We start from the raw sequence: 25,714 nt of genomic DNA, 5'->3' as shown, positions 1-25,714 counted from the left end.
TTTATAGTTAGGGCTGGTTCAGGTCTATAGTTAGGGCTGGTTCAGGTTTATAGTTAGGGCTGGTTCAGGTTTATAGTTAGGGCTGGTTCAGGTTTATAGTTAGGGCTGGTTCAGGTTTATAGTTAGGGCTGGTTCAGGTTTATAGTTAGGGCTGGTTCAGGTTTATAGTTAGGGCTGGTTCAGGTTTATAGTTAGGGCTGGTTCAGGTTTATAGTTAGGACTGGTTCAGGTTTATAGTTGGGGCTGGTTCAGGTCTATAGTTAGGGCTGGTTCAGGTTTATAGTTAGGGCTGGTTCAGGTTTATAGTTAGGGCTGGTTCAGGTTTATAGTTGGGGCTGGTTCAGGTTTATAGTTGGGGCTGGTTCAGGTCTATAGTTAGGGCTGGTTCAGGTTTATAGTTAGGGCTGGTTCAGGTTTATAGTTAGGGCTGGTTCAGGTTTATAGTTAGGGCTGGTTCAGGTTTATAGTTAGGACTGGTTCAGGTTTATAGTTAGGGCTGGTTCAGGTCTATAGTTAGGGCTGGTTCAGGATTATAGTTAGGGCTGGTTCAGGTTTATAGTTAGGGCTGGTTCAGGTCTATAGTTAGGGCTGGTTCAGGTTTATAGTTAGGGCTGGTTCAGGTTTATAGTTAGGGCTGGTTCAGGTTTATAGTTAGGGCTGGTTCAGGTTTATAGTTAGGGCTGGTTCAGGTTTATAGTTAGGGCTGGTTCAGGTTTATAGTTAGGGCTGGTTCAGGTTTATAGTTAGGGCTGGTTCAGGTTTATAGTTAGGGCTGGTTCAGGTTTATAGTTAGGACTGGTTCAGGTTTATAGTTGGGGCTGGTTCAGGTCTATAGTTAGGGCTGGTTCAGGTTTATAGTTAGGGCTGGTTCAGGTTTATAGTTAGGGCTGGTTCAGGTTTATAGTTAGGGCTGGTTCAGGTTTATAGTTGGGGCTGGTTCAGGTCTATAGTTAGGGCTGGTTCAGGTTTATAGTTAGGGCTGGTTCAGGTTTATAGTTAGGGCTGGTTCAGGTTTATAGTTAGGGCTGGTTCAGGTTTATAGTTAGGACTGGTTCAGGTTTATAGTTAGGGCTGGTTCAGGTCTATAGTTAGGGCTGGTTCAGGATTATAGTTAGGGCTGGTTCAGGTTTATAGTTAGGGCTGGTTCAGGTTTATAGTTAGGACTGGTTCAGGTTCATAGTTAGGGCTGGTTCAGGTTTATAGTTAGGGCTGGTTCAGGTCTATAGTTAGGACTGGTTCAGGTTTATAGTTAGGGCTGGTTCAGGTTTATAGTTAGGGCTGGTTCAGGTTTATAGTTAGGGCTGGTTCAGGTTTATAGTTAGGGCTGGTTCAGGTCTATAGTTAGGGCTGGTTCAGGTTTATAGTTAGGGCTGGTTCAGGTTTATAGTTAGGGCTGGTTCAGGTTTATAGTTAGGGCTGGTTCAGGTTTATAGTTAGGGCTGGTTCAGGTTTATAGTTAGGGCTGGTTCAGGTTTATAGTTAGGGCTGGTTCAGGTTAGGGCCCATTTGTGTGTATCAGACCATCAGACAGCAGGTTATAAAAGTCAATTTATTTTTACATAAGAACAACAAACAGCATCAGAAAGTTTGTCAGTCATAAATAAAGCCAACGCAGAACTAAATAAATACGCAGAGGCGGCTCCAGTGTTGTGTACAGCTTACACACACACGCACACACACACAGAGCTGCAGCAGTCCCACGAACACCACAGAAGAAGAACACATCAAACAAAACAAAAACGGCCTTAAGCAGGAAAAACGTTGCTGTAGTCAAAAATACAAAAACTACAAATCCAGAGGGTCAGCTTTGTATCCGTAAAAGGAACAGTTCACACATTTATTGCATTTTTACTTTCATCAAGTCACCTCACGTCTGGTGTTAGTCTTTATGCTGAGCTAAGCCGAGAGTGAAAGATGTGTTGAACTGTCCCTTTAAGGCCCGAGTTCAGAACGTTGACACAAATTAAGACATTTAGCCTAGAACCTCGTTGCCACGGTGACGCTCTGCTTCAGTAAAAACTAGATGTTACGTTAGAAAATATTTTTCATACAAATCTAAATTTATTTATTTTTTGTCCCTGAGAGAAAACAAACGGCCTGAAAGCAGTATTTTATAAATTGCTGGTGTCAAGTTTAGTGGACTCCACGGTCTCCGTCTCATTCTCTACCGTCTCTATTGTCTGTCTCTACTGTCCTACAGGAATGTCTGCTACATGTCCACGTCTCTCTCGTCTCTACAGGAATGTCTGCTACATGGTCACCATCTGTCCACTGACAAGGACAGGAAGTAATGACCCCAAAGGTTCAGCAGGTTTCTACACTTTCATGAACTCAAAGCAGATCAACACTGTGGTCATGTGACTCGGAACAGACGGGTTGGTTCTGGTTCTCATGAGTTTGGTTTGTTGGTGTTGGACCTCGTGACCTTTGACCCTGAACTGGTTTGATTGTCACGGGGGTCAAAGGTCACGAGGTAGCAACGCATCGACCAATGAGCAGAGAGGACGGCAGTGATGTCACGGGGTTCAGTGTCGGGAGCGTTTAGTCGACGGCGCCGTGCTGCTCTCTGATAGGCCGAGCCTGCTGAGCTCAGCGTGGAAGAACCGCTGCAGACGATGTCCCGCCTTCGCCTCGTTAGTGTGACGAGGATTATACTGAAGACAGTTGGAGAACATCAGGTCCACGTCAGAGACAAACTCACCTGTAGAGACAGACACACTCATGTGTTAAAGCTGCATTCTCTCTCGTGTCCACCAGGGGGCGACTCCTCTGGTTGTATAGAAGTCTATAGAAAATGACTCTACTTCTCTCTTGATTTATTACCTCAGTAAACATTGTAAACATGAGTTTATGTCTCAATCTCTAGTTTCAAGTCTTCTTCAATACAGCATGATGTTCATTTAGTACATTATGGTCCATTTAGAGTCACACAGACCATAAAGCAGGGGATGCTTTAGGGCGGGGCTACACGCTGATTGACAGGTCTCTCATAAAGGATGTGTGTGTGTCCTCACCGGCCGTCTGATATTCACAGTTGTTGACCTTCTCTCTGATAGTGCTGAGAGCGATCGGCTTCTTGACGATGTCATAGTAGTCGGGCACCTACAGACAGACAGACAGACAGACAGGTAAGTTACCGGTAAGGTATCCAGGTGTATATATATATATTCATTAGTGCTGGGCAACGATTAAAATCTTTAATCGCATGATTTTTTTGCGATTAATCGCAATTAATCTCATTGTTATGGCAAAGTTCAAACATGAATTCATAAGTAGTGTTTTGTGCACTTTTATTTGAAAGTGCTGCTCTATGAACTAAAGGTGAATAACATTGTGTGTGAACACTTTGAACACATCAGGTTGTTGTTAGCAGCAGTGTTCTCTTCACACAGCAGCAGTTATAACACAGTTGTAATGATTCTGATCATAGATATTCAGGTGTTCACAACTTTATCTTCATGTGTAAGAGATGATATTTAAATATAATTCTTGAAAACTTTAAACATATCTACGTCATGTTTTTATGTTTGTTAAATTCTCAGTAGTGATACTAAATGATGCTTATCATACATATTACAAACAAAACACTTTAAAAAGTCTAAAAACATAATTTAAATGAATCATTTATTTTCTTGGTATTGTGGTCAGACACATAACGCTGATTACTGTAATATGTGTGGTATTTGTTATAAATGTACGTTGGTGCAAAGAGGGTGATAAGAAGCTGTACAAGGAGGGACTTAGGACCCAGGGGAATGCAGGTGAAGGAAACAGGAAGAGACGCCACACAAACAGCTGTTCACCAATCGCTGCCGGCCGGTTCTGGTGTTAAAAATGTCACTTAATAATAAAATAAAACGGTTTCTGATCTGATAAAAACTGCGTTAACGCGTGATAAAATAATTGTCGGTGTTAATTAATTAATTAAATGTGTTAACGCGATAATAACACGTTAACTTGCCCAGCACTAATATTAATGTACCTGTGTATCTAGGTGTGTATATATGAACATACAGGTGTATAAATATGAATGAATACTACGTACCTGAGTCCTGGACACCAGCTTCTTGAACGGCCAGCTGTCTTCATGTCTGACGAGCTCGACAGTCAGCTGCTCACAGGCCGACAGCTCGTGGACGCCGTAGTTCCTGCCGGAGGAACGTCGGCTGGACGAAGAGGAGGATGAAGGAGGGAGGACGGGTCTGGAGGTTTTAGGAGGCGGAGCTACGTTTAGGGGAGGAGCAGAGGGGAGAGGTCAATAACTGAAAACCAGGAAGACGCTTCACTTCCTGGTTCAACATTCTAACCGGGGCCCCGTTCCTCGTACGTGGCTAACTGAGTTAGCCGGATCATTTTCAGGATAAGATGACATAAATCAGGCTTTTCGGTTCCACGAAGCAAGTTCGGCAAAATCACCATGGCAACACATCCAAAAGCTTGAACCTGCTCCAGCGCAGGCTAACTGAAGGGAGCTGGATAAGCTGCCACTCCCCCGGAAAACATGGCCGCTCCCGTCACATACGGTAGTCTGATGCGCTTGCGCATATACTGGGGGTTATACGGGAGTTGATGAAATGCATGTAAAGTGAGACACACGTGATCCTTAAAAGCAGCGGAGCAAACTAAGAAGCCTCTGTTGCATTAATGTGCAGCTCCTTCCTCAGAGATCCACTGATGAAGGAGGATATTAGTTAGATGAGCGTTTTATAGGGAGAGACTTCTTCCACATCGCCAAGATCCGTCATCACATCACGATGACTTCCTGTACGAGCGCTGTCCATTCTGCCCACAAGGAATCATTTCTTTCCAGAGCTTCTGGAGCAGACATTGAACACCACACTGCCTGTCCCACAGACTGGATGCAGCCTTGAGCTGTTGTGCGAGTGCTGCGTTGTTGTAGTGTCGGCGATGCGGAGAACATGGGGAAAGCCGCTGCATGCCGCGCTGTTGGTCCAGTTGATTTGGCGCTTAATAAACTTACGGATGTGTTCATGACGTCACCATGGCACATATTGTGCTGACTCAGCATTCTTGACTTCCTCACATGCGTTCATGATCATCTCCTGCTCGTCAGCGGAGAACAAAGAGGCTCTTTCTGTGACTTTATTTCACATTGGACTGTTAGAACATCATGGTTTGGGTGATCCACGCTTCCCCCTTTAGAAGTAGGACGGGCACGCGCAGTCATCCTGATCCTGATCGTCTGGCTCGCATTAACGAGGCTGTTTGAGAGGATCAGCCTCGGAGAAACCGAGACAGCCTGACTTCAATCATCTCGTTCATTTCGGCTGCTAAAGGACATTTGATGGACTTAGTGAACCACGGACCAGGAACGGGCCTGGTCACCTGTCGGTAGGTGTTTACATTACATTCATTTGGCAGACGCTTTTATCCAAACCGTCTTACAATTCAGATTCTATCACACCGTAGCCACAGATACGGGAGCAATTTTGGGGTTAAGTGTCTTGCTCAAGGACGCAGATTAGCGGAGCCAGGGTTCGAACCGCGATCCTCAGATTGAAGGACGGCCTTTCTCTCCACTGAGCCACCGTCTTAGTTTATTGATTGCTTGTTTACCTGTTGGTGGTTTCTTGCGGGGCTCGGTCTGACCCGGTGAGGTTTTGGTGTTGCCGTTTGGTGCCAGGATCTCGTGGCTCAGACGGGCACTGACCCGACTCCCAGAACGGGGCGGAGGTTTACCTGCAGAGGTGTTGGCCTTCACAGTGGGGGGTGTGGCCTTCTTACCTGAGGACCTGTGATTGGATAGAATCTGGAATTAGAGCTCGAGTAAACCGGGATCAGGGTCTACAGTAAACCGGGATCAGGGTCTACAGTAAACCGGGATCAGGGTCTACAGTAAACCGGGATCAGGGTCTACAGTAAACCGCTAGCAGGGTCTACAGTAAACCGGGATCAGGGTCTACAGTAAACCGGGATCAGGGTCTACAGTAAACCGGGATCAGGGTCTACAGTAAACCGGGATCAGGGTCTACAGTAAACCGGGATCAGGGTCTCCAGTAAACCGGGATCAGGGTCTACAGTAAACCGGGATCAGGGTCTACAGTAAACCGGGATCAGGGTCTACAGTAAACCGGGATCAGGGTCTACAGTAAACCGGGATCAGGGTCTACAGTAAACCGGGATCAGGGTCTACAGTAAACCGGGATCAGGGTCTACAGTAAACAGGGATCAGGGTCTACAGTAAACCGGGATCAGGGTCTACAGTAAACCGGGATCAGGGTCTACAGTAAACCGGGATCAGGGTCTACAGTAAACCGGGATCAGGGTCTACAGTAAACCGGGATCAGGGTCTACAGTAAACAGGGATCAGGGTCTACAGTAAACCGGGATCAGGGTCTACAGTAAACCGGGATCAGGGTCTCCAACAGATGCTGACTTGGCGGCGGATGCGTTTTTCCCTGAGGCAGGCGTGCTGTTCTGGGCAGTAGCCTGTTGACCTTTGGGCGTGGCCTGTTGACCCTTGCCTTTAAGGGGCGGGGCCAGGTTTTTCTTTGTTCTGCATAGATTTCGAGAGGAGAAGCTGCTGTTTGAGACTGATCTCACAGTAAATGGTCGAGGTGGAATATTTCCACACTTACCTCACTACTGCTTCTTCCTCCTCCTCCTCCTCCTCCTCCTCCTCTGACTCTTCTTCCTCTGACTCCTCTTCTTCCTCCGACTCTTCTTCTTCCTCTTCTAGCTCCTCCTCTTCCTCATCAATAGAAGAACGTTGACGGGACGGGAGGCGGCTTGATCTCTGCTTGGGTCGACAGTCTGGACAGAACCAGTCCCCTTCTGGAACAGACTAAAGACAAGCAGACAACATGCGTTTAGTGTTTAGTGATGCTAAAAATAAAGCCTTGAGGCGGGGCCTCAGGCAGTGGGTGTAGTTAGCGTACCTTGAGGCGGGGCCTCAGGCAGTGGGTGTGGTTAGCGTACCTTGAGGCGGGGCCTCAGGCAGTGGGTGTGGTTAGCGTACCTTGAGGCGGGGCCTCAGGCAGTGGGTGTGGTTAGCGCACCTTGAGGCGGGGCCTCAGGCAGTGGGTGTGGTTAGCGTACCTTGAGGCGGGGCCTCAGGCAGTGGGTGTGGTTAGGGTACCTTGAGGCGGGGCCTCAGGCAGTGGGTGTAGTTAGCGTACCTTGAGGCGGGGCCTCAGGCAGTGGGTGTGGTTAGCGTACCTTGAGGCGGGGCCTCAGGCAGTGGGTGTGGTTAGCGTACCTTGAGGCGGGGCCTCAGGCAGTGGGTGTGGTTAGCGTACCTTGAGGCGGGGCCTCAGGCAGTGGGTGTGGTTAGCGTACCTTGAGGCGGGGCCTCAGGCAGTGGGTGTGGTTAGCGTACCTTGAGGCGGGGCCTCAGGCAGTGGGTGTGGTTAGCGTACCTTGAGGCGGGGCCTCAGGCAGTGGGTGTGGTTAGCGTACCTTGAGGCGGGGCCTCAGGCAGTGGGTGTAGTTAGCGTACCTTGAGGCGGGGCCTCAGGCAGTGGGTGTAGTTAGCGTACCTTGAGGCGGGGCCTCAGGCAGTGGGTGTAGTTAGCGTACCTTGAGGCGGGGCCTCAGGCAGTGGGTGTAGTTAGCGTACCTTGAGGCGGGGCCTCAGGCAGTGGGTGTGGTTAGCGTACCTTGAGGCGGGGCCTCAGGCAGTGGGTGTGGTTAGCGTACCTTGAGGCGGGGCCTCAGGCAGTGGGTGTAGTTAGCGTACCTTGAGGCGGGGCCTCAGGCAGTGGGTGTGGTTAGCGTACCTTGAGGCGGGGCCTCAGGCAGTGGGTGTGGTTAGCGTACCTTGAGGCGGGGCCTCAGGCAGTGGGTGTGGTGTCCTCGATCACAGCCGTCACACAGCAGCATGTTGTCGGCGTCTCCTTTGCGTCTGCAGATGCGACAGCGAGCATTGAGGATGGAGCGAGACCAGAGAACACTTCTCTCCAGACTGGACAGGTGGACAAACACCTGGACAAACATCAGCATGTCAAGCCCACAATAAACACACCACACTATCTCATAGAATAACAGCTGCTCCAGTGTCCAACATGTCTAGCGTCGACAATGTAAACTTTACCAACTGAAACATAGAATAGTGTTTGTCTGTTCCACTGACGGACTCACATTGTTACTAAAGTGTTGGAAGAGAAACCAAATGTGTTTCTATACAAGTCTGTTAAAGAGAGTTTTCTGACCTGAGACAGACTTGAGCAGATGTGAAGAGACTCCCTCCATCGCTCCAACACGGTCTTAGTGACCCGACCGCTGTCACTGCCGTCTGAGGACAGGGGGACAGAGAGACAAACAGACAGACAGGGGGACAGAGAGACAAACAGACAGACAGGGGGACAGAGAGACAAACAGACATGCAGGGGGACAGAGAGAGAAACAGACAGACAGGGGGACAGAGAGACAAACAGACATGCAGGGGGACAGAGAGACAAACAGACAGACAGGGGGACAGAGAGACAAACAGACATGCAGGGGGACAGAGAGACAAACAGACAGACAGGGGGACAGAGAGACAAACAGACATGCAGGGGGACAGAGAGACAAACAGACAGACAGGGGGACAGAGAGACAAACAGACATGCAGGGGGACAGAGAGACAAACAGACATGCAGGGGGACAGAGAGACAAACAGACATGCAGGGGGACAGAGAGACAAACAGACAGACAGGGGGACAGAGAGACAAACAGACATGCAGGGGGACAGAGAGACAAACAGACAGACAGGGGGACAGAGAGACAAACCGACAGACAGGGGGACAGAGAGACAAACAGACATGCAGGGGGACAGAGAGACAAACAGACAGACAGGGGGACAGAGAGACAAACAGACATGCAGGGGGACAGAGAGACAAACAGACAGACAGGGGGACAGAGAGACAAACAGACAGACAGGGGGACAGAGAGACAAACAGACAGACAGGGGGACAGAGAGACAAACAGACATGCAGGGGGACAGAGAGAGAAAAAGTGAGTTTTCTGCTGACTTGAAACTCTTCACAGCTGTGAATGAGGTCAGAGCAGAATATGATTCTACTGAGAGACTTAATATTCATAATAACAATCGTTTTAGAGTCTGTCCTTAAACAGGAAGTCCTACCATCACTGGCCTGGTCCTCGTCCTTCTTCTTGTTCTTCTTGTTCTTTTGGTCTTTCTTTGAGTCTTCGTCTCCTGTAAAGAACCAGAGAACATGTAAACATACTCTGACCTGTAGAACAAGTAGATGATCATGAACTGGACTACTGTTCACATGTCACATCATCTCTGCGTGTGAGGGAGTTCAATTCTCCACGTCATTCATGAGAGAACATCATGAGCCGTGAACTCCTCCTGTATATTTGTATCAGTATTACAGTCTTATCATAGGACTCACCCAGCGGAGCTTTGATGAAGCGCCTCTCGATGCCTTGCTCAATGTGAGTCAGGGCCTGAGCCAGGATTTGGACCGAGCTGCTGACCAGCTGAGGAGTCCCGCCGCCGCTGCTGATCGCCGCGCTGTCCGACCTCAACTCCTGTAGCCTGTCGAAGACACATCTGTCAACAGCGCGTCATAAACGGTGGTTCTGAGGGGGAGGAGCCTGTCGGCTTGAAATCCATCAAGTCATATCTTCAGCTGTGTACCTGTCGCTGGCTCTCGGGTGGACAGGTGAGTCCACCTCCATGGGTTCCACTCGTCCATTCATCCCTCCGCTCTCTCTGCCGTCAGAACACAGCAGCTCGTAGTATCCCGCTTCCAGCGCTGAGCGCCACACCTGTCTGTCCATCACCTGAGCACAGACGGAGAGAGACAGGTGAGTGTGAGGGCACCTGCTGTGTCTGGTTATCTGTGTTCACCAGGTGTGTGTGTGTGTGTGTGTGTGTGTCAGTACCTTCAGGGTTCCCAGGGTTCCCTGGTGGATTCGGTCCTCGATGTCCAACAGCAGATCTCTCAGTCTACCCTCCATCAGAGTCTCAGCTGCAGAGGTGCATTCTGGGACAGATCGGGACAACTCCAGATCATCTGGACAAACAGGACAGGTGAGTGATTACAGGTAATTTACCAGTGTGTATATTCACCAGCATCGGAAATACGAGGGCAAAGGGCAAAACTGCCCTTTGCAGTTTTGATTTGAGGGTTGCTGGAAATGAATAATACCTGACTGACAGTCAATTAAGATGTTTTACGAAGTAAAAACTCTGAACTGAATTTGTACCTTCAAATGGCACATTTCTAAAATTTTTAAGGTGCTATAAAAATGTTTTTCTCAATAATTCCATACAATGACTGATATATATGTAATCAAGGCATCGTTGACTTAATAATTGTTAATAGTTGTTTAAAAAAATGTAACAATAAGTAACCACAAAGAAATAAGAATAAAATTGAATATGATTGTCTTATGTTTAAAAAAATCTAAGAAAACACTTTGAATCTTATTATTGCCATTTGATTCAAAAAGTGCTCCCAATTTATTTTAAATGCCCTGGATTTCAGTCAGTGGGGGCAAAAATTGCCCCCTAAAAAACATGTGAATTTCCTACCCTGGTATTCACCAGTTTATAGACGTACCTGTGTGTATGTCCCCGTCTACCTGTGTGTATGTCCCCGTCTACCTGTGTGTATGTCCCCGTCTACCTGTGTAACTGTACTTGTTCCTGTCACAGTTCTGCAGCAGGTGTGTCAGTCTGTCTCTCTCCTGCAGCAGTGCCTCCTTCAGGCCGCTCTCTCTGTGACCTCGGGGGTTCAGAGACTCGATCAGCTGATCCACCTCCTCCACTGAGGTGTAGAAGAACCATTGGTTGAGACGTTTCACTGGCGGCCCACATGTGTGGAGGGGGGCGGGGCTTGAGCCAGCACTGTCCAGGAGAATGTGTTTTTTGTCATAATTAGAAACGTCTGAACACCTGTGCTCCTAAAATTAAAAACAAACAGGACCAAAATACCCAACCTCCCCTCAGCGGCCTCCTCCTTGACCTCCTTGTCCTCCATCTTGGCCGTGGCATCCTGTGCAGGTGTGGGCCGTGGACGCAGCATGTCCTCCGTCAGGCCGAAGCAGTCGTCCTCTACGAACAGGGTGGAGGCTGAGGGGAGGAGCCAGTAGCGGCGGTACAGACGGTCTCGGCCCAGCGGCAGCAGGCAGGTGCAGGCCGCCGACTTCTGGATCCGCTCCTGCAGCTCTTGAACCTGCGGCACGAAGGAGACACTACGATCACTCCGAGTCTACGGAGTTAACAGTCCTCATTTATACATAAAAAAACCATCATGTTCCTGACCTTCTCCTGCTCCTCTGCACTCAGCACGCCGGGGGGGCACGATGGGGGTTTAGGGTCAGAGGTCCTAGGGTTGACTTTAGTTGGAGGGACAGGAGACACTCATGACTCAGCAGAAAGGAGGAGGAGACACGCATGACTCAGCAGAAAGGAGGAGGAGACACTCATGACTCAGCAGAAAGGAGGAGGAGACACGCATGACTCAGCAGAAAGGAGGAGCCGACAATCATGACTAGGCAGAAAGGAGGAGGAGACACTCATGACTCAGCAGAAAGGAGGAGGAGACACGCATGACTCAGCAGAAAGGAGGAGGAGACACTCATGACTCAGCAGAAAGGAGGAGGAGACACGCATGACTCAGCAGAAAGGAGGAGGAGACACGCATGACTCAGCAGAAAGGAGGAGGAGACACGCATGACTCAGCAGAAAGGAGGAGGAGACACGCATGACTCAGCAGAAAGGAGGAGGAGACACGCATGACTCAGCAGAAAGGAGGAGGAGACACGCATGACTCAGCAGAAAGGAGGAGGAGACACGCATGACTCAGCAGAAAGGAGGAGCCGACAATCATGACTAGGCAGAAAGGAGGAGACACTCATGACTCGGCAGAAAGGAGGAGGAGACACGCATGACTCGGCAGAAAGGAGGAGGAGACACGCATGACTCGGCAGAAAGGAGGAGGAGACACGCATGACTCGGCAGAAAGGAGGAGACACGCATGACTCGGCAGAAAGGAGGAGGAGACACGCATGACTCGGCAGAAAGGAGGAGACGACACGCATGACTCGGCAGAAAGGAGGAGGAGACACGCATGACTCGGCAGAAAGGAGGAGACGACACGCATGACTCGGCAGAAAGGAGGAGACGACACGCATGACTCGGCAGAAAGGAGGAGACGACACGCATGACTCGGCAGAAAGGAGGAGGAGACACGCATGACTCGGCAGAAAGGAGGAGGAGACACGCATGACTCGGCAGAAAGGAGGAGACGACACGCATGACTCGGCAGAAAGAAGGAGACGACAGGCATGACTCGGCAGAAAGGAGGAGGAGACACTAATGACTCGGCAGAAAGGAGGAGACACGCATGACTCAGCAGAAAGGAGACACGCATGACTCAGCAGAAAGGAGACACGCATGACTCAGCAGAAAGGAGACACGCATGACTCAGCAGAAAGGAGACACGCATGACTCAGATGCATATTTTTTACCCTCCATCTTCTTCTTGTTGGGGGAAGAGTTTTGCTCCTCGTCTTCCTCAGTGAGGTCTACAGGAGTCTCACTACAGGCACAGACAACATGTTCACAACTTTTCTAGTGACTGATGACGGAATCAAGGAGACACATGAACACATGATGAGTCGTACCCGTTGGTGTTGAGTCCTCCCTTCACTTCCTGCTCCCTCAGTCTCTCCTCCTTCAGCCTCATCTCCTGCTCCCTCAGCTTCTCCTCTTTACGGAGACGGACCCTGAAGAGAAGACAATTAGAACGTTTTAAATACATTGTTGTGTTCAAACCTGTGTACACAGTGTACCTGTGTGTGTATATACATAGTGTACCTGTGTGTATATACAGTGTACCTGTGTGTGTATATACATAGTGTACCTGTGTGTATATATACATAGTGTACCTGTGTGTGTATATACAGTGTACCTGTGTGTGTATATACAGTGTACCTGTGTGTATATACATAGTGCACCTGTGTGTATATACATAGTGTACCTGTGTGTATATACATAGTGTACCTGTGTGTATATACATAGTGTACCTGTGTGTATATACAGTGTACCTGTGTGTATATACATAGTGTACCTGTGTATATACATAGTGTACCTGTGTCTATATACATAGTGTACCTGTGTGTATATACATAGTGTACCTGTGTGTATATACATAGTGTACCTGTGTATATACATAGTGTACCTGTGTGTATATACATAGTGTACCTGTGTATATACATAGTGTACCTGTGTGTATATACATAGTGTACCTGTGTGTATATACATAGTGTACCTGTGTGTATATACATAGTGTACCTGTGTATATACATAGTGTACCTGTGTGTATATACATAGTGTACCTGTGTGTATATACATAGTGTACCTGTGTGTATATACATAGTGTACCTGTGTGTATATACATAGTGTACCTGTGTCTATATACATAGTGTACCTGTGTGTATATACATAGTGTACCTGTGTGTATATACATAGTGTACCTGTGTGTATATACATAGTGTACCTGTGTATATACAGTGTACCTGTGTGTATATACATAGTGTACCTGTGTGTATATACATAGTGTACCTGTGTGTATATACATAGTGTACCTGTGTATATACATAGTGTACCTGTGTGTATATACATAGTGTACCTGTGTGTATATACATAGTGTACCTGTGTGTATATACATAGTGTACCTGTGTGTATATACAGTGTACCTGTGTATATATACATAGTGTACCTGTGTGTATATACATAGTGTACCTGTGTATATACATAGTGTACCTGTGTGTATATACATAGTGTACCTGTGTATATACAGTGTACCTGTGTGTATATACATACTGTACCTGTGTGTATATACATAGTGTACCTGTGTGTATATACAGTGTACCTGTGTGTATATACATAGTGTACCTGTGTGTATATACATAGTGTACCTGTGTGTGTATATACATAGTGTACCTGTGTGTATATACATAGTGTACCTGTGTGTATATACATAGTGTACCTGTGTGTATATACAGTGTACCTGTGTGTATATACATAGTATACCTGTGTGTATATACATAGTGTACCTGTGTGTATATACAGTGTACCTGTGTGTATATACAGTGTACCTGTGTGTATATACATAGTATACCTGTGTGTATATACATAGTGTACCTGTGTGTATATACAGTGTACCTGTGTGTGTATATACATAGTGTACCTGTGTGTATATACAGTGTACCTGTGTGTGTATATACATAGTGTACCTGTGTGTATATACATAGTGTACCTGTGTGTATATACAGTGTACCTGTGTGTATATACAGTGTACCTGTGTGTATATACAGTGTACCTGTGTGTATATACATAGTGTACCTGTGTGTATATACAGTGTACCTGTGTGTATATACATAGTGTACCTGTGTGCTGCCTCCTCTCTGTCTCTGCGGTGTTGTTCAGCTCTGATTTCTCTCAGTTCCTGTCTCGCTGATCTCTGATCCTCCACACAGTCTTCTATCAGGTCTCTGCTGGAGGCCAACGTCAGCAGCTTCCCCACCAGAGCCTGTAGGATCCTCAGCTTCTCCTCTAAACACGTCAATAACACGTCAATAACACGTCAATAACGCGCCAATAACCCGCCAATAACACGTCAATAACACGCCAATAACACGCCAATAACTCGCCAATAACTCGCCAATAACTCGCCAATAACTAACCTGGCGTGAGGTCGTACACAGAGGTGCTCGTCAGTCTCTTCAGCAGCGCCGGCTCGGCCAATCGCAGCTCGACACACGGGTCGTCCATCGGCGTGAACCCGCCCTGCTTCTGGTAGCGGAACTTGGCGTTGCCGTGATAACAGTCAGCGCCGGACGCCAAGATGTGCAGCCGGAGGATCTCTGAGAGGGTGCAGCTGTCCAGGTCCAACTGCTTCAGACCACAGCCCTGGTGCAGCTGAGACCACGAGGCAGCCAATGAGGCGACGGCACTGAGCGCAGACTGGGTCGCATCACAGTCATCGTCCAGAGCCTCAGACAGGTCTGCACATAGACAACAGCATGAATGAGCACACGCTAGAATGAGAACACGCTAGAATGAGAACACGCTAGAATGAGCACACGCTAGAATGAGCATACGCTAGAATGAGCACACGCTAGAATGAGAACACGCTAGAATGAGAACACGCTAGAATGAGAACACGCTAGAATGAGAACACGCTAGAATGAGCACACGCTAGAATTAGCACACGCTAGAATCAGAACACGCTAGAATGAGAATACGCTAGAATCAGAACACGCTAGAATGAGAACACGCTAGAATGAGAACACGCTAGAATGAGAACAGGCTAGAATCAGAACAGGCTAGAATCAGAACACGCTAGAATCAGAACACGCTAGAATGAGAAAACGCTAGAATGAGAAAACGCTAGAATGAGCACAGACTAGAATGAGAACAGACTAGAATCAGAACACGCTAGAATGAGAACACGCTACAATGAGCACACGCTAGAATGAGCACACGCTAGAATGAGCACACGCTAGAATGAGCACACGCTAGAATGAGAACAGACTAGAATGAGAACACGCTAGAATGAGCACACGCTAGAATGAGAACAGACTAGAATGAGAAAACGCTAGAATGAGCACAGACTAGAATGAGAACAGACTAGAATCAGAACACGCTAGAATGAGAACACGCTACAATGAGCACACGCTAGAATGAGCACACGCTAGAATGAGCACACGCTAGAATGAGCACACGCTAGAATGAGAACAGACTAGAATGAGAACAGACTAGAATGAGCACACGCTAGAATCAGAACAGACTAGAATCAGAACACGCTAGAATGAGAACACGCTACAATGAGCACACGCTAGAATGAGCACACGCTAGAATGAGCACACGCTAGAATGAGAACAGACTAGAATGAGAACAGACTAGAATGAGCACACGCTAGAATCAGAACAGACTAGAATCAGAACACGCTAGAATGAGAACACGCTACAATGAGCACACGCTAGAATGAGCACACGCTAGAATGAGCACAGACTAGAATGAGAACAGACTAGAATGAGCACACGCTAGAATGTGAACAGACTAGAATCAGAACACGCTAGAATGAGAACACGCTAGAATGAGCACACGCTAGAATGAGCACACGCTAGAATGAGCACACGCTAGAATGAGCACACGCTAGAATGAGCACACGCTAGAATGAGAAAACGCTAGAATGAGCACAGACTAGAATGAGAACAGACTAGAATGAGCACACGCTAGAATGAGAACAGACTAGAATCAGAACACGCTAGAATGAGAACACGCTACAATGAGCACACGCTAGAATGAGCACACGCTAGAATGAGCACACGCTAGAATGAGCACACGCTAGAATGAGCACACGCTAGAATGAGCACACGCTAGAATGAGAACAGACTAGAATGAGAACACGCTAGAATGAGAACAGACTAGAATGAGAACACGCTAGAATGAGAACAGACTAGAATGAGAACACGCTAGAATGAGAACAGACTAGAATGAGAACAGACTAGAATGAGAACACGCTAGAATGAGTATGAATCAGACCTTCAGCCTGCTCTTTAGCCATGTCCTCCTGCTCTTCGTCCAGAGCCTGAAAGATGGCAGACAGAAAGAAGAACAGCAACTCGCAGAGAGGACCCTCAGGATCAGAACCCACCAGAGCCTCCTCCAGAACCTCTGTGGAGAGACAGACAGGACAACACACCGTCAGACAGGACGGGACGCACATCTGTTAGAACCTAGAAATCAACATTAATCTCTAACCATGGTGAATGGACTTATACAGAACATGTGTTGGGTTCCACTTAAAAGCACCAACACAGGACCCCAGTGGACCCTGTAAAGACCCACAGGGTGCTGGTCTAGGTGTGAGGAGTTCTAACCTAGTGGACCCTGTAAGGACCCACAGGGTCCTGGTCTAGGTGTGAGGCGTTCTAACCCAGTGGACCCTGTAAGGACCCACAGGGTCCTGGTCTAGGTGTGAGGAGTTCTAACCCAGTGGACCCTGTAAGGACCCACAGGGTCCTGGTCTAGGTGTGAGGCGTTCTAACCCAGTGGACCCTGTAAGGACCCACAGGGTCCTGGTCTAGGTGTGAGGCGTTCTAACCCAGTGGACCCTGTAAGGACCCACAGGGTCCTGGTCTAGGTGTGAGGAGTTCTAACCCAGAGAGAGTCCGTCGGGGAACTCGTCCTTCAGGTGAAAGACCTCTCCAAAGGCCCTCAGGAACTCCAGAACCATCAGAGCTTCACCAAAGAGCTGGGCCGGAAGACGGGTCCTCACTGGAACCGGACTGGGCAGATCCTGGTGGAACCAGCACACACACACATTATGGATGAGGACCGGTCTCTCTACAGAGCAGACAGGCAGCTCTGTGGTGCGTTCACTGACCTTCAGGTCTTCACACTCCATGTCTTCTCGAGGTTTGTTCCACAGCTTCAGTCGCTCAGCGTATTTCTTCTTCTCCTCCTTCAGCTTCTCTCGTTCCTGAAAATCACCACGAAATTTATAATAATCATTATTATTAATAGTTCTATTATTTATAATTATAATAATTATAATCCTCATCATGCACAATAATTACAGATATAATAAATATAATTATCTTTATTAGAAGTCTGAAACTCACCCTGTCCTTCTCCAGCTTCCTGAGCTCCTTCTCCTCCCTCCTCTTCTGTTTCTCCTCCTCAAACCTCCTCCTCTGCTCCTCCTTTATCCTCTCTCTGTCCTCCTTCTCCCTCCTCTTGGCCTCCTGCACGTCCTCCTTCTCCTTCTTCATGTGTCCTGCTGTCATGTCCTCCTTCTGCTGCAGCTTCAGCTTCTCCTCGGCCGCCGCTTTGATGAGCGACGAGCTCGCCTGTAGACACATCGTACACTAATACTACGTATCCATATATATATGTATACTAAATATGTATATGTACTGGATATATATACACACACTAAATATTTATACTTTGTACTAAATTTATATATTGTACGCATATATTGTGTGTTACAGTCAGGTGATGTGCGTTACAGTCAGGTGATGTGCGTTACAGTCAGGTGATGCGCGTTACAGTCAGGTGATGCGCGTTACAGTCAGGTGATGTGCGTTACAGTCAGGTGATGCGCGTTACAGTCAGGTGATGCGCGTTACAGTCAGGTGATGCGCGTTACAGTCAGGTGATGCGCGTTACAGTCAGGTGATGTGCGTTACAGTCAGGTGATGCGCGTTACAGTCAGGTGATGCGCGTTACAGTCAGGTGATGCGCGTTACAGTCAGGTGATGCGCGTTACAGTCAGGTGATGCGCGTTACAGTCAGGTGATGCGCGTTACAGTCAGGTGATGCGCGTTACAGTCAGGTGATGTGCGTTACAGTCAGGTGATGTGCGTTACAGTCAGGTGATGCGCGTTACAGTCAGGTGATGCGCGTTACAGTCAGGTGATGTGCGTTACAGTCAGGTGATGTGCGTTACAGTCAGGTGATGTGCGTTACAGTCAGGTGATGTGCGTTACAGTCAGGTGATGTGCGTTACAGTCAGGTGATGTGCGTTACAGTCAGGTGATGCGCGTTACAGTCAGGTGATGCGCGTTACAGTCAGGTGATGCGCGTTACAGTCAGGTGATGCGCGTTACAGTCAGGTGATGCGTGTTACAGTCAGGTGATGCGCGTTACAGTCAGGTGATGAGCGTTACAGTCAGGTGATGCGCGTTACAGTCAGGTGATGCGCGTTACAGTCAGGTGATGCGCGTTACAGTCAGGTGATGCGCGTTACAGTCAGGTGATGCGCGTTACAGTCAGGTGATGCGCGTTACAGTCAGGTGATGGGCGTTACAGTCAGGTGATGCGCGTTACAGTCAGGTGATGCGCGTTACAGTCAGGTGATGCGCGTTACAGTCAGGTGATGCGCGTTACAGTCAGGTGATGCGCGTTACAGTCAGGTGATGCGCGTTACAGTCAGGTGATGCGCGTTACAGTCAGGTGATGTGCGTTACAGTCAGGTGATGCGCGTTACAGTCAGGTGATGCGCGTTACAGTCAGGTGATGCGCGTTACAGTCAGGTGATGTGTGTTACAGTCAGGTGATGTGCGTTACAGTCAGGTGATGTGCGTTACAGTCAGGTGATGCGCGTTACAGTCAGGTGATGCGCGTTACAGTCAGGTGATGCGCGTTACAGTCAGGTGATTCGCGTTACAGTCAGGTGATGCGCGTTACAGTCAGGTGATGCGCGTTACAGTCAGGTGATGCGCGTTACAGTCAGGTGATGCGCGTTACAGTCAGGTGATGCGCGTTACAGTCAGGTGATGCGCGTTACAGTCAGGTGATGTGCGTTACAGTCAGGTGATGTGCGTTACAGTCAGGTGATGTGCGTTACAGTCAGGTGATGTGCGTTACAGTCAGGTGATGTGCGTTACAGTCAGGTGATGTGCGTTACAGTCAGGTGATGTGCGTTACAGTCAGGTGATGTGCGTTACAGTCAGGTGATGTGCGTTACAGTCAGGTGATGCGCGTTACAGTCAGGTGATGTGCGTTACAGTCAGGTGATGTGCGTTACAGTCAGGTGATGCGCGTTACAGTCAGGTGATGTGTGTTACAGTCAGGTGATGTGTGTTACAGTCAGGTGATGTGTGTTACAGTCAGGTGATGTGCGTTACAGTCAGGTGATGTGCGTTACAGTCAGGTGATGTGCGTTACAGTCAGGTGATGTGCGTTACAGTCAGGTGATGCGCGTTACAGTCAGGTGATGTGTGTTACAGTCAGGTGATGTGCGTTACAGTCAGGTGATGTGCGTTACAGTCAGGTGATGTGCGTTACAGTCAGGTGATGTGCGTTACAGTCAGGTGATGCGCGTTACAGTCAGGTGATGCGCGTTACAGTCAGGTGATGCGCGTTACAGTCAGGTGATGTGCGTTACAGTCAGGTGATGTGCGTTACAGTCAGGTGATGCGCGTTACAGTCAGGTGATGCGCGTTACAGTCAGGTGATGCGCGTTACAGTCAGGTGATGCGTGTTACAGTCAGGTGATGCGCGTTACAGTCAGGTGATGCGCGTTACAGTCAGGTGATGTGCGTTACAGTCAGGTGATGTGCGTTACAGTCAGGTGATGTGTGTTACAGTCAGGTGATGTGTGTTACAGTCAGGTGATGCGCGTTACAGTCAGGTGATGTGCGTTACAGTCAGGTGATGTGCGTTACAGTCAGGTGATGTGTGTTACAGTCAGGTGATGTGTGTTACAGTCAGGTGATGCGCGTTACAGTCAGGTGATGCGCGTTACAGTCAGGTGATGCGCGTTACAGTCAGGTGATGCGCGTTACAGTCAGGTGATGTGTGTTACAGTCAGGTGATGTGTGTTACAGTCAGGTTACAGCAGCGGGTTCCTCGGACGTTTGATTCTCCTCTCGTGCTTTTGTTTTCTTGAGTTACGGTTTGGCTGAAATGGGCTCGTGAAGGAATTGTGTAACGGGGCTCAATAACATTCAACAGGTTCATGAAGCTGCATTTACCACAACAGAGTCCGGTCTCATGTCCGCCGCTATAAATGTACCAATCGCCGTGGTGATGCTTTAGCCCTGTTCTATCGGTAGTGAACAGCTGCTTAAACGCTTCGGGGAGAGTTTGAAGCGTGTGTGCTGCTCCAGGTGTTCGTTTAGTTCCACTCACTGCCACACTGGGCTGATGTCTGTGTGAATGAGTTAACATGTTTGAGGTATTCACACTGATGGAGCCTACACTCGTGTAACAAATGCAACATAGCGTTGTTTTTTAACCACCGCTCTCTCGCCATCGCCCTCATAGTTCACAGAGAAACCAACGGGGCTCCAAACACCAGACCTGCAGGCCGTTGGAGGATCTTCTAGTTCTGGTCTACAGCCATACTGCAGCGAGCTAGCTTCATGTAGCCGCTACACTGTAGCGTCTCACAGCGCAGAAGTGCCGACTGAAGCGACGCTGGCCACGAGGAAGCAAAGGCCTTCTCCCCTCCTCAAACCCTGACAGGTCACGAGCCATTTCGCTGGACGAAACAGACAGTGCCCCACTCTGAGTAAGGCCCCTTACCCCGCCGAGACGAGTCCCTCCAACGAGACCCGTCTCCGCTTTCCCTTTTTGTGTGTACACATACCGGCAGGAGGAAAGACGACTAAGCCTCAATCCTCCACCGATGATTCCCGGTAAGACGCACGGACCACGTCGCCTCAAACCGAAGTTAAATCATCCTCCCTGCAACGAGGATACATCACGTCTGCGTTTCGCTCCAGAGCGAGCTCACGCCACGACGGCCCGAAGCCGGCTGCAAAGCCGGCTGCAAAGCCGCGCCGACCAGCAAGCTCCCCCTGCGCCCCTTCCTGACGAGGAAAAAGGACAACTTCCCCACGAACACTTTTCCCTTGCTCCGAAGCATCTAAAAGTAAGCTTCATGGTATCTGGGCATAGCTTAGCTTAAATTAACTTAAGTTTAATTCAGGTCATTTAATTCATGTGTTGATATTCCCCTATTTTGTTGTGAGAAGTTACTGTCGTGCGATATCACGGTATTGCGTAACCCATCGCGGACCCGAAGCCCCGCTTGTGTATTCAACTGCTGAACTGTCTGCATTCGACCCGTCGCTGCTGGTAGATTCAGAGTTTGTGTGTTCTTGCTTGAAAGATGTGATAAGAAACATAAGCGCTCATCTCACCGCAGCGATAGAGGTCTGTTTTATTTGGGATTATTTGATTTCATTCAGTTTTCTTGCTCTATTTCCGTGAATCGATTCTGTGAGTGAAGTGTGGAAACGCGACTATCGTGCATAAGTGTCGTCAGTTCGCGAAGCGACAACGGCAACTTGTGCAAGATACGATCTGCGACCCTCACACTCACTACGACGCACTCAGAAACTCCGATTCCTCTCTCTGCCCTTTTATTTCTCTTGGTTTTCCGTAACTTGCATACACACAGTCTGCCCCTGGGTAACCCCGTTGCCTCTTGTCCCAACTCACGCGATGCATCGGCACACGTGACTACATACAGCTATTACATACTCTGTTATACTTTAAGGAGCAGTCTGTGATTACTTGTGCATATGTGTCATGAAACTGTATGTAGTAGCCTTGTGTACGAACTTAACCCTTCACTGTCACTGAATGTGTAGTCGCACCCGACTATTGACATTATGAGTGACCACTAATTATGAGACTCAGTTTATCGTTTGGTTATTAGTCCCTGTTCACAGGCTGGTGCCCCGTTGTTATTAATAATCATTTATAATTGTTACATACATTAATAATTCTATTGATGTCAAGAATTCAGTTTCTTAAATGCTGATAACCCAAACACGCTCCATTAGATCCCAACACACACACACACACACACACACACACACACACACACACCTTCTATGTACCCTTATATACACGTATACTAAATATTTCTACTACTACTTAAACTACACTTGTATTACTAATCAACAATATGAACTGCAAACACGAGACATGTCCCATTAAACTGATCCGATGTATGGTCTCTTCCTCTCATCATCATCACCACTCACCTGTCCAGGTGAGCCACGCCCTCCACCTTTAGAGGGGGGGCTGAAGGGGAAGAGGGGGGGCTCATCAGGGAAGAACTGAGAGAATGATTGTTCAGACAGCCGGTACTTCATCACTGTGGAGGGCTGAAAGACAGGAAGTGACATCAACACACAGGAAGTGACCGTCAACACACACACAGGAGGAGGAGGCACGCTATCGCGTGAGGCATCAGTGCTGTTGTCACCTTGAGGACGATGGTTCCATTGTGAGGTTCACAGTGTTGCTTAAACAGCAGCTTCAGTCTCTCTTTGGACACGCTGGTCTTCCTGCGACTGAACAAACAGCAGAGAGACATTCATTCAGCAGCATTGTCTTAATAAGCAGTCATGTGGTAACGTCTGTCTGGATACACACAGCAGACAGTATGGATACACACAGCAGACAGTATGGATGATGTCACTTCCTCTCACCTGATCTGATTGGCTTTCACAGTGAACGGCTCCGTGTGTTCGGCCTTCATCATCTTCACTGTGTATTTAAACACTGACGGACTCAGAGGCTTCTTCCTCTTCTTCCTGCTGACACACACACACACTTAGAACAGAAATCCTTTTTTTCTATTCCAAACATCATTTCCCTCGATTACCCACAATGCACCAGGGTTTGACCCCATGAGGACCAGATGACCTACTGACCCGTTGACCTGTGCTTTGATCTCCTCGTCGCTGTCACTGATGACGATGGTGTCGTCGGCTGCTTTGGAGCGTCCGTTAGTGCTGGAGTGAGGAGAGTGGACCTGGAGGATCTCACACACATGTCTGACACACACACACACACACACACACACACACACACACACACACACACACACACACACACACATATTATATGGCGCCCCCCCTCCTCTCTCAGTACCTGGCCCCGTTGCGTCCCCCCTCCTCTCTCAGTACCTGGCCCCGTTGCGTCCCCCCTCCTCTCTCAGTACCTGGTCCCGTTGCGTCCCCCTCCTCTCTCAGTACCTGGCCCCGTTGCGTCCCCCCTCCTCTCTCAGTACCTGGCCCTTTGCGTCCCCCCTCCTCTCTCAGTACCTGGCCCTTTGCGTCCCCCCTCCTCTCTCAGTACCTGGTCCCGTTGCGTCCCCCCTCCTCTCTCAGTACCTGGCCCTTTGCGTCCCCCCTCCTCTCTCAGTACCTGGCCCCGTTGCGTCCCCCCTCCTCTCTCAGTACCTGGCCCCGTTGCGTCCCCCCTCCTCTCTCAGTACCTGGCCCCGTTGCGTCCCCCCTCCTCTCTCAGTACCTGGCCCGTTGCGTCCCCCCTCCTCTCTCAGTACCTGGCCCCGTTGCGTCCCCCCTCCTCTCTCAGTACCTGGCCCGTTGCGTCCCCCCTCCTCTCTCAGTACCTGGCCCCGTTGCGTCCCCCCTCCTCTCTCAGTACCTGGCCCGTTGCGTCCCCCCTCCTCTCTCAGTACCTGGCCCCGTTGCGTCCCCCCTCCTCTCTCAGTACCTGGCCCCGTTGCGTCCCCCCTCCTCTCTCAGTACCTGGCCCCGTTGCGTCCCCCCTCCTCTCTCAGTACCTGGCCCCGTTGCGTCCCCCCTCCTCTCTCAGTACCTGGCCCCGTTGCGTCCCCCTCCTCTCTCAGTACCTGGTCCCGTTGCGTCCCCCTCCTCTCTCAGTACCTGGCCCCGTTGCGTCCCCCCTCCTCTCTCAGTACCTGGCCCCGTTGCGTCCCCCCTCCTCTCTCAGTACCTGTCCCGTTGCGTCCCCCTCCTCTCTCAGTACCTGGCCCGTTGCGTCCCCCCTCCTCTCTCAGTACCTGGCCCCGTTGCGTCCCCCCTCCTCTCTCAGTACCTGGCCCCGTTGCGTCCCCCCTCCTCTCTCAGTACCTGGCCCGTTGCGTCCCCCCTCCTCTCTCAGTACCTGGCCCTTTGCGTCCCCCCTCCTCTCTCAGTACCTGTCCCGTTGCGTCCCCCCTCCTCTCTCAGTACCTGGCCCTTTGCGTCCCCCCTCCTCTCTCAGTACCTGGCCCCGTTGCGTCCCCCCTCCTCTCTCAGTACCTGGCCCCGTTGCGTCCCCCTCCTCTCTCAGTACCTGGCCCCGTTGCGTCCCCCCTCCTCTCTCAGTACCTGGCCCGTTGCGTCCCCCCTCCTCTCTCAGTACCTGGCCCCGTTGCGTCCCCCCTCCTCTCTCAGTACCTGGCCCGTTGCGTCCCCCCTCCTCTCTCAGTACCTGGCCCCGTTGCGTCCCCCCTCCTCTCTCAGTACCTGGCCCGTTGCGTCCCCCCTCCTCTCTCAGTACCTGGCCCCGTTGCGTCCCCCCTCCTCTCTCAGTACCTGGCCCCCGTTGCGTCCCCCCCTCCTCTCTCAGTACCTGGCCCCGTTGCGTCCCCCCTCCTCTCTCAGTACCTGGCCCCGTTGCGTCCCCCTCCTCTCTCAGTACCTGGCCCCGTTGCGTCCCCCTCCTCTCTCAGTACCTGGTCCCGTTGCGTCCCCCCTCCTCTCTCAGTACCTGGCCACCGTTGCGTCCCCCCTCCTCTCTCAGTACCTGGCCCCGTTGCGTCTCCCCCTCCTCTCTCAGTACCTGGTCCCGTTGCGTCCCCCTCCTCTCTCAGTACCTGGCCCGTTGTGTCCCCCCTCCTCTCTCAGTACCTGGCCCCGTTGCGTCCCCCCTCCTCTCTCAGTACCTGGCCCCGTTGCGTCCCACCACATCCACCGTCTCCCCAGGGAAGAAGCGGTCCTTGCTGAAGGTGTAGACGTCCTCACAGAGCTCCGTCAGTCTGCAGCGGTGGCTCAGAGAGGCCAGGTGGAGCAGAGGGACCAGCAGAGACCTGGAGAAGGTCTGAAGGCTCACAGAAGCTCTCCGCTCGCTTTCCACCGCCTCCAGGTAGGTGAGACCAGCACGACCCGTCAGACAGCAGCTCCACACCAGACTGTTACACAGGATGGTCCTCTCAAAGAACTCACTGAGGAGAGAGGAGAGAGGAGAGAGGAGTGAGGTGAGAGAGGAGAGAGCAGAGAGGAGAGAGCAGAGAGGAGTGAGGAGAGATGAGAGAGGAGTGAGGAGAGAGCAGAGAGGAGTGAGGAGAAGAGGAGAGAGGAGAGAGGAGAGAGGAGTGAGGAGTGAGGAGAGAGACTGTTACACAGGATGGTCCTCTCAAAGAACTCACTGAGGAGAGAGGAGAGAGGAGTGAGGAGAGAGGAGTGAGGAGTGAGGAGAGAGACTGTTACACAGGATGGTCCT

The 25,714-nt window shown here is 49.8% G+C and overlaps 1 protein-coding gene across 1 annotated transcript in view; it reads right to left on the bottom strand.

Moving 5' to 3' along the window:
• Positions 1-1,541: 1,541 nt before the first annotated feature.
• baz1a (bromodomain adjacent to zinc finger domain, 1A) overlaps positions 1,542-25,714 on the bottom strand; it is a gene marked incomplete at its 5' end in the record, with an annotated part of 27,396 nt that continues 3,223 nt past the window's right edge. Inside the window, 27 exons of the mRNA XM_079286843.1 lie at positions 1,542-2,701; positions 3,015-3,102; positions 4,046-4,224; positions 5,578-5,753; positions 6,600-6,805; positions 7,780-7,944; positions 8,172-8,254; positions 9,086-9,157; positions 9,360-9,505; positions 9,608-9,753; positions 9,856-9,986; positions 10,602-10,822; positions 10,915-11,150; positions 11,240-11,313; positions 12,448-12,518; positions 12,604-12,705; positions 14,371-14,536; positions 14,668-14,988; positions 16,532-16,663; positions 17,150-17,288; positions 17,376-17,471; positions 17,614-17,841; positions 22,498-22,620; positions 22,722-22,809; positions 22,948-23,052; positions 23,173-23,295; positions 25,158-25,436. Coding sequence (XP_079142969.1) covers positions 2,526-2,701; positions 3,015-3,102; positions 4,046-4,224; positions 5,578-5,753; positions 6,600-6,805; positions 7,780-7,944; positions 8,172-8,254; positions 9,086-9,157; positions 9,360-9,505; positions 9,608-9,753; positions 9,856-9,986; positions 10,602-10,822; positions 10,915-11,150; positions 11,240-11,313; positions 12,448-12,518; positions 12,604-12,705; positions 14,371-14,536; positions 14,668-14,988; positions 16,532-16,663; positions 17,150-17,288; positions 17,376-17,471; positions 17,614-17,841; positions 22,498-22,620; positions 22,722-22,809; positions 22,948-23,052; positions 23,173-23,295; positions 25,158-25,436 — 4,072 coding nt within the window. The 3' untranslated portion in view covers positions 1,542-2,525. The remainder of the gene's footprint in view (positions 2,702-3,014; positions 3,103-4,045; positions 4,225-5,577; positions 5,754-6,599; positions 6,806-7,779; positions 7,945-8,171; positions 8,255-9,085; positions 9,158-9,359; positions 9,506-9,607; positions 9,754-9,855; positions 9,987-10,601; positions 10,823-10,914; positions 11,151-11,239; positions 11,314-12,447; positions 12,519-12,603; positions 12,706-14,370; positions 14,537-14,667; positions 14,989-16,531; positions 16,664-17,149; positions 17,289-17,375; positions 17,472-17,613; positions 17,842-22,497; positions 22,621-22,721; positions 22,810-22,947; positions 23,053-23,172; positions 23,296-25,157; positions 25,437-25,714) is intronic.

Source organism: Melanostigma gelatinosum, assembly GCF_949748355.1.
Source record: "Melanostigma gelatinosum genome assembly, chromosome: 16".
Taxonomy (NCBI): Eukaryota; Metazoa; Chordata; class Actinopteri; order Perciformes; family Zoarcidae; genus Melanostigma; species Melanostigma gelatinosum.
The sequence above is the reverse complement of the archived record's forward strand: the minus strand, read 5'-3'. Positions and strand labels throughout refer to the sequence as shown.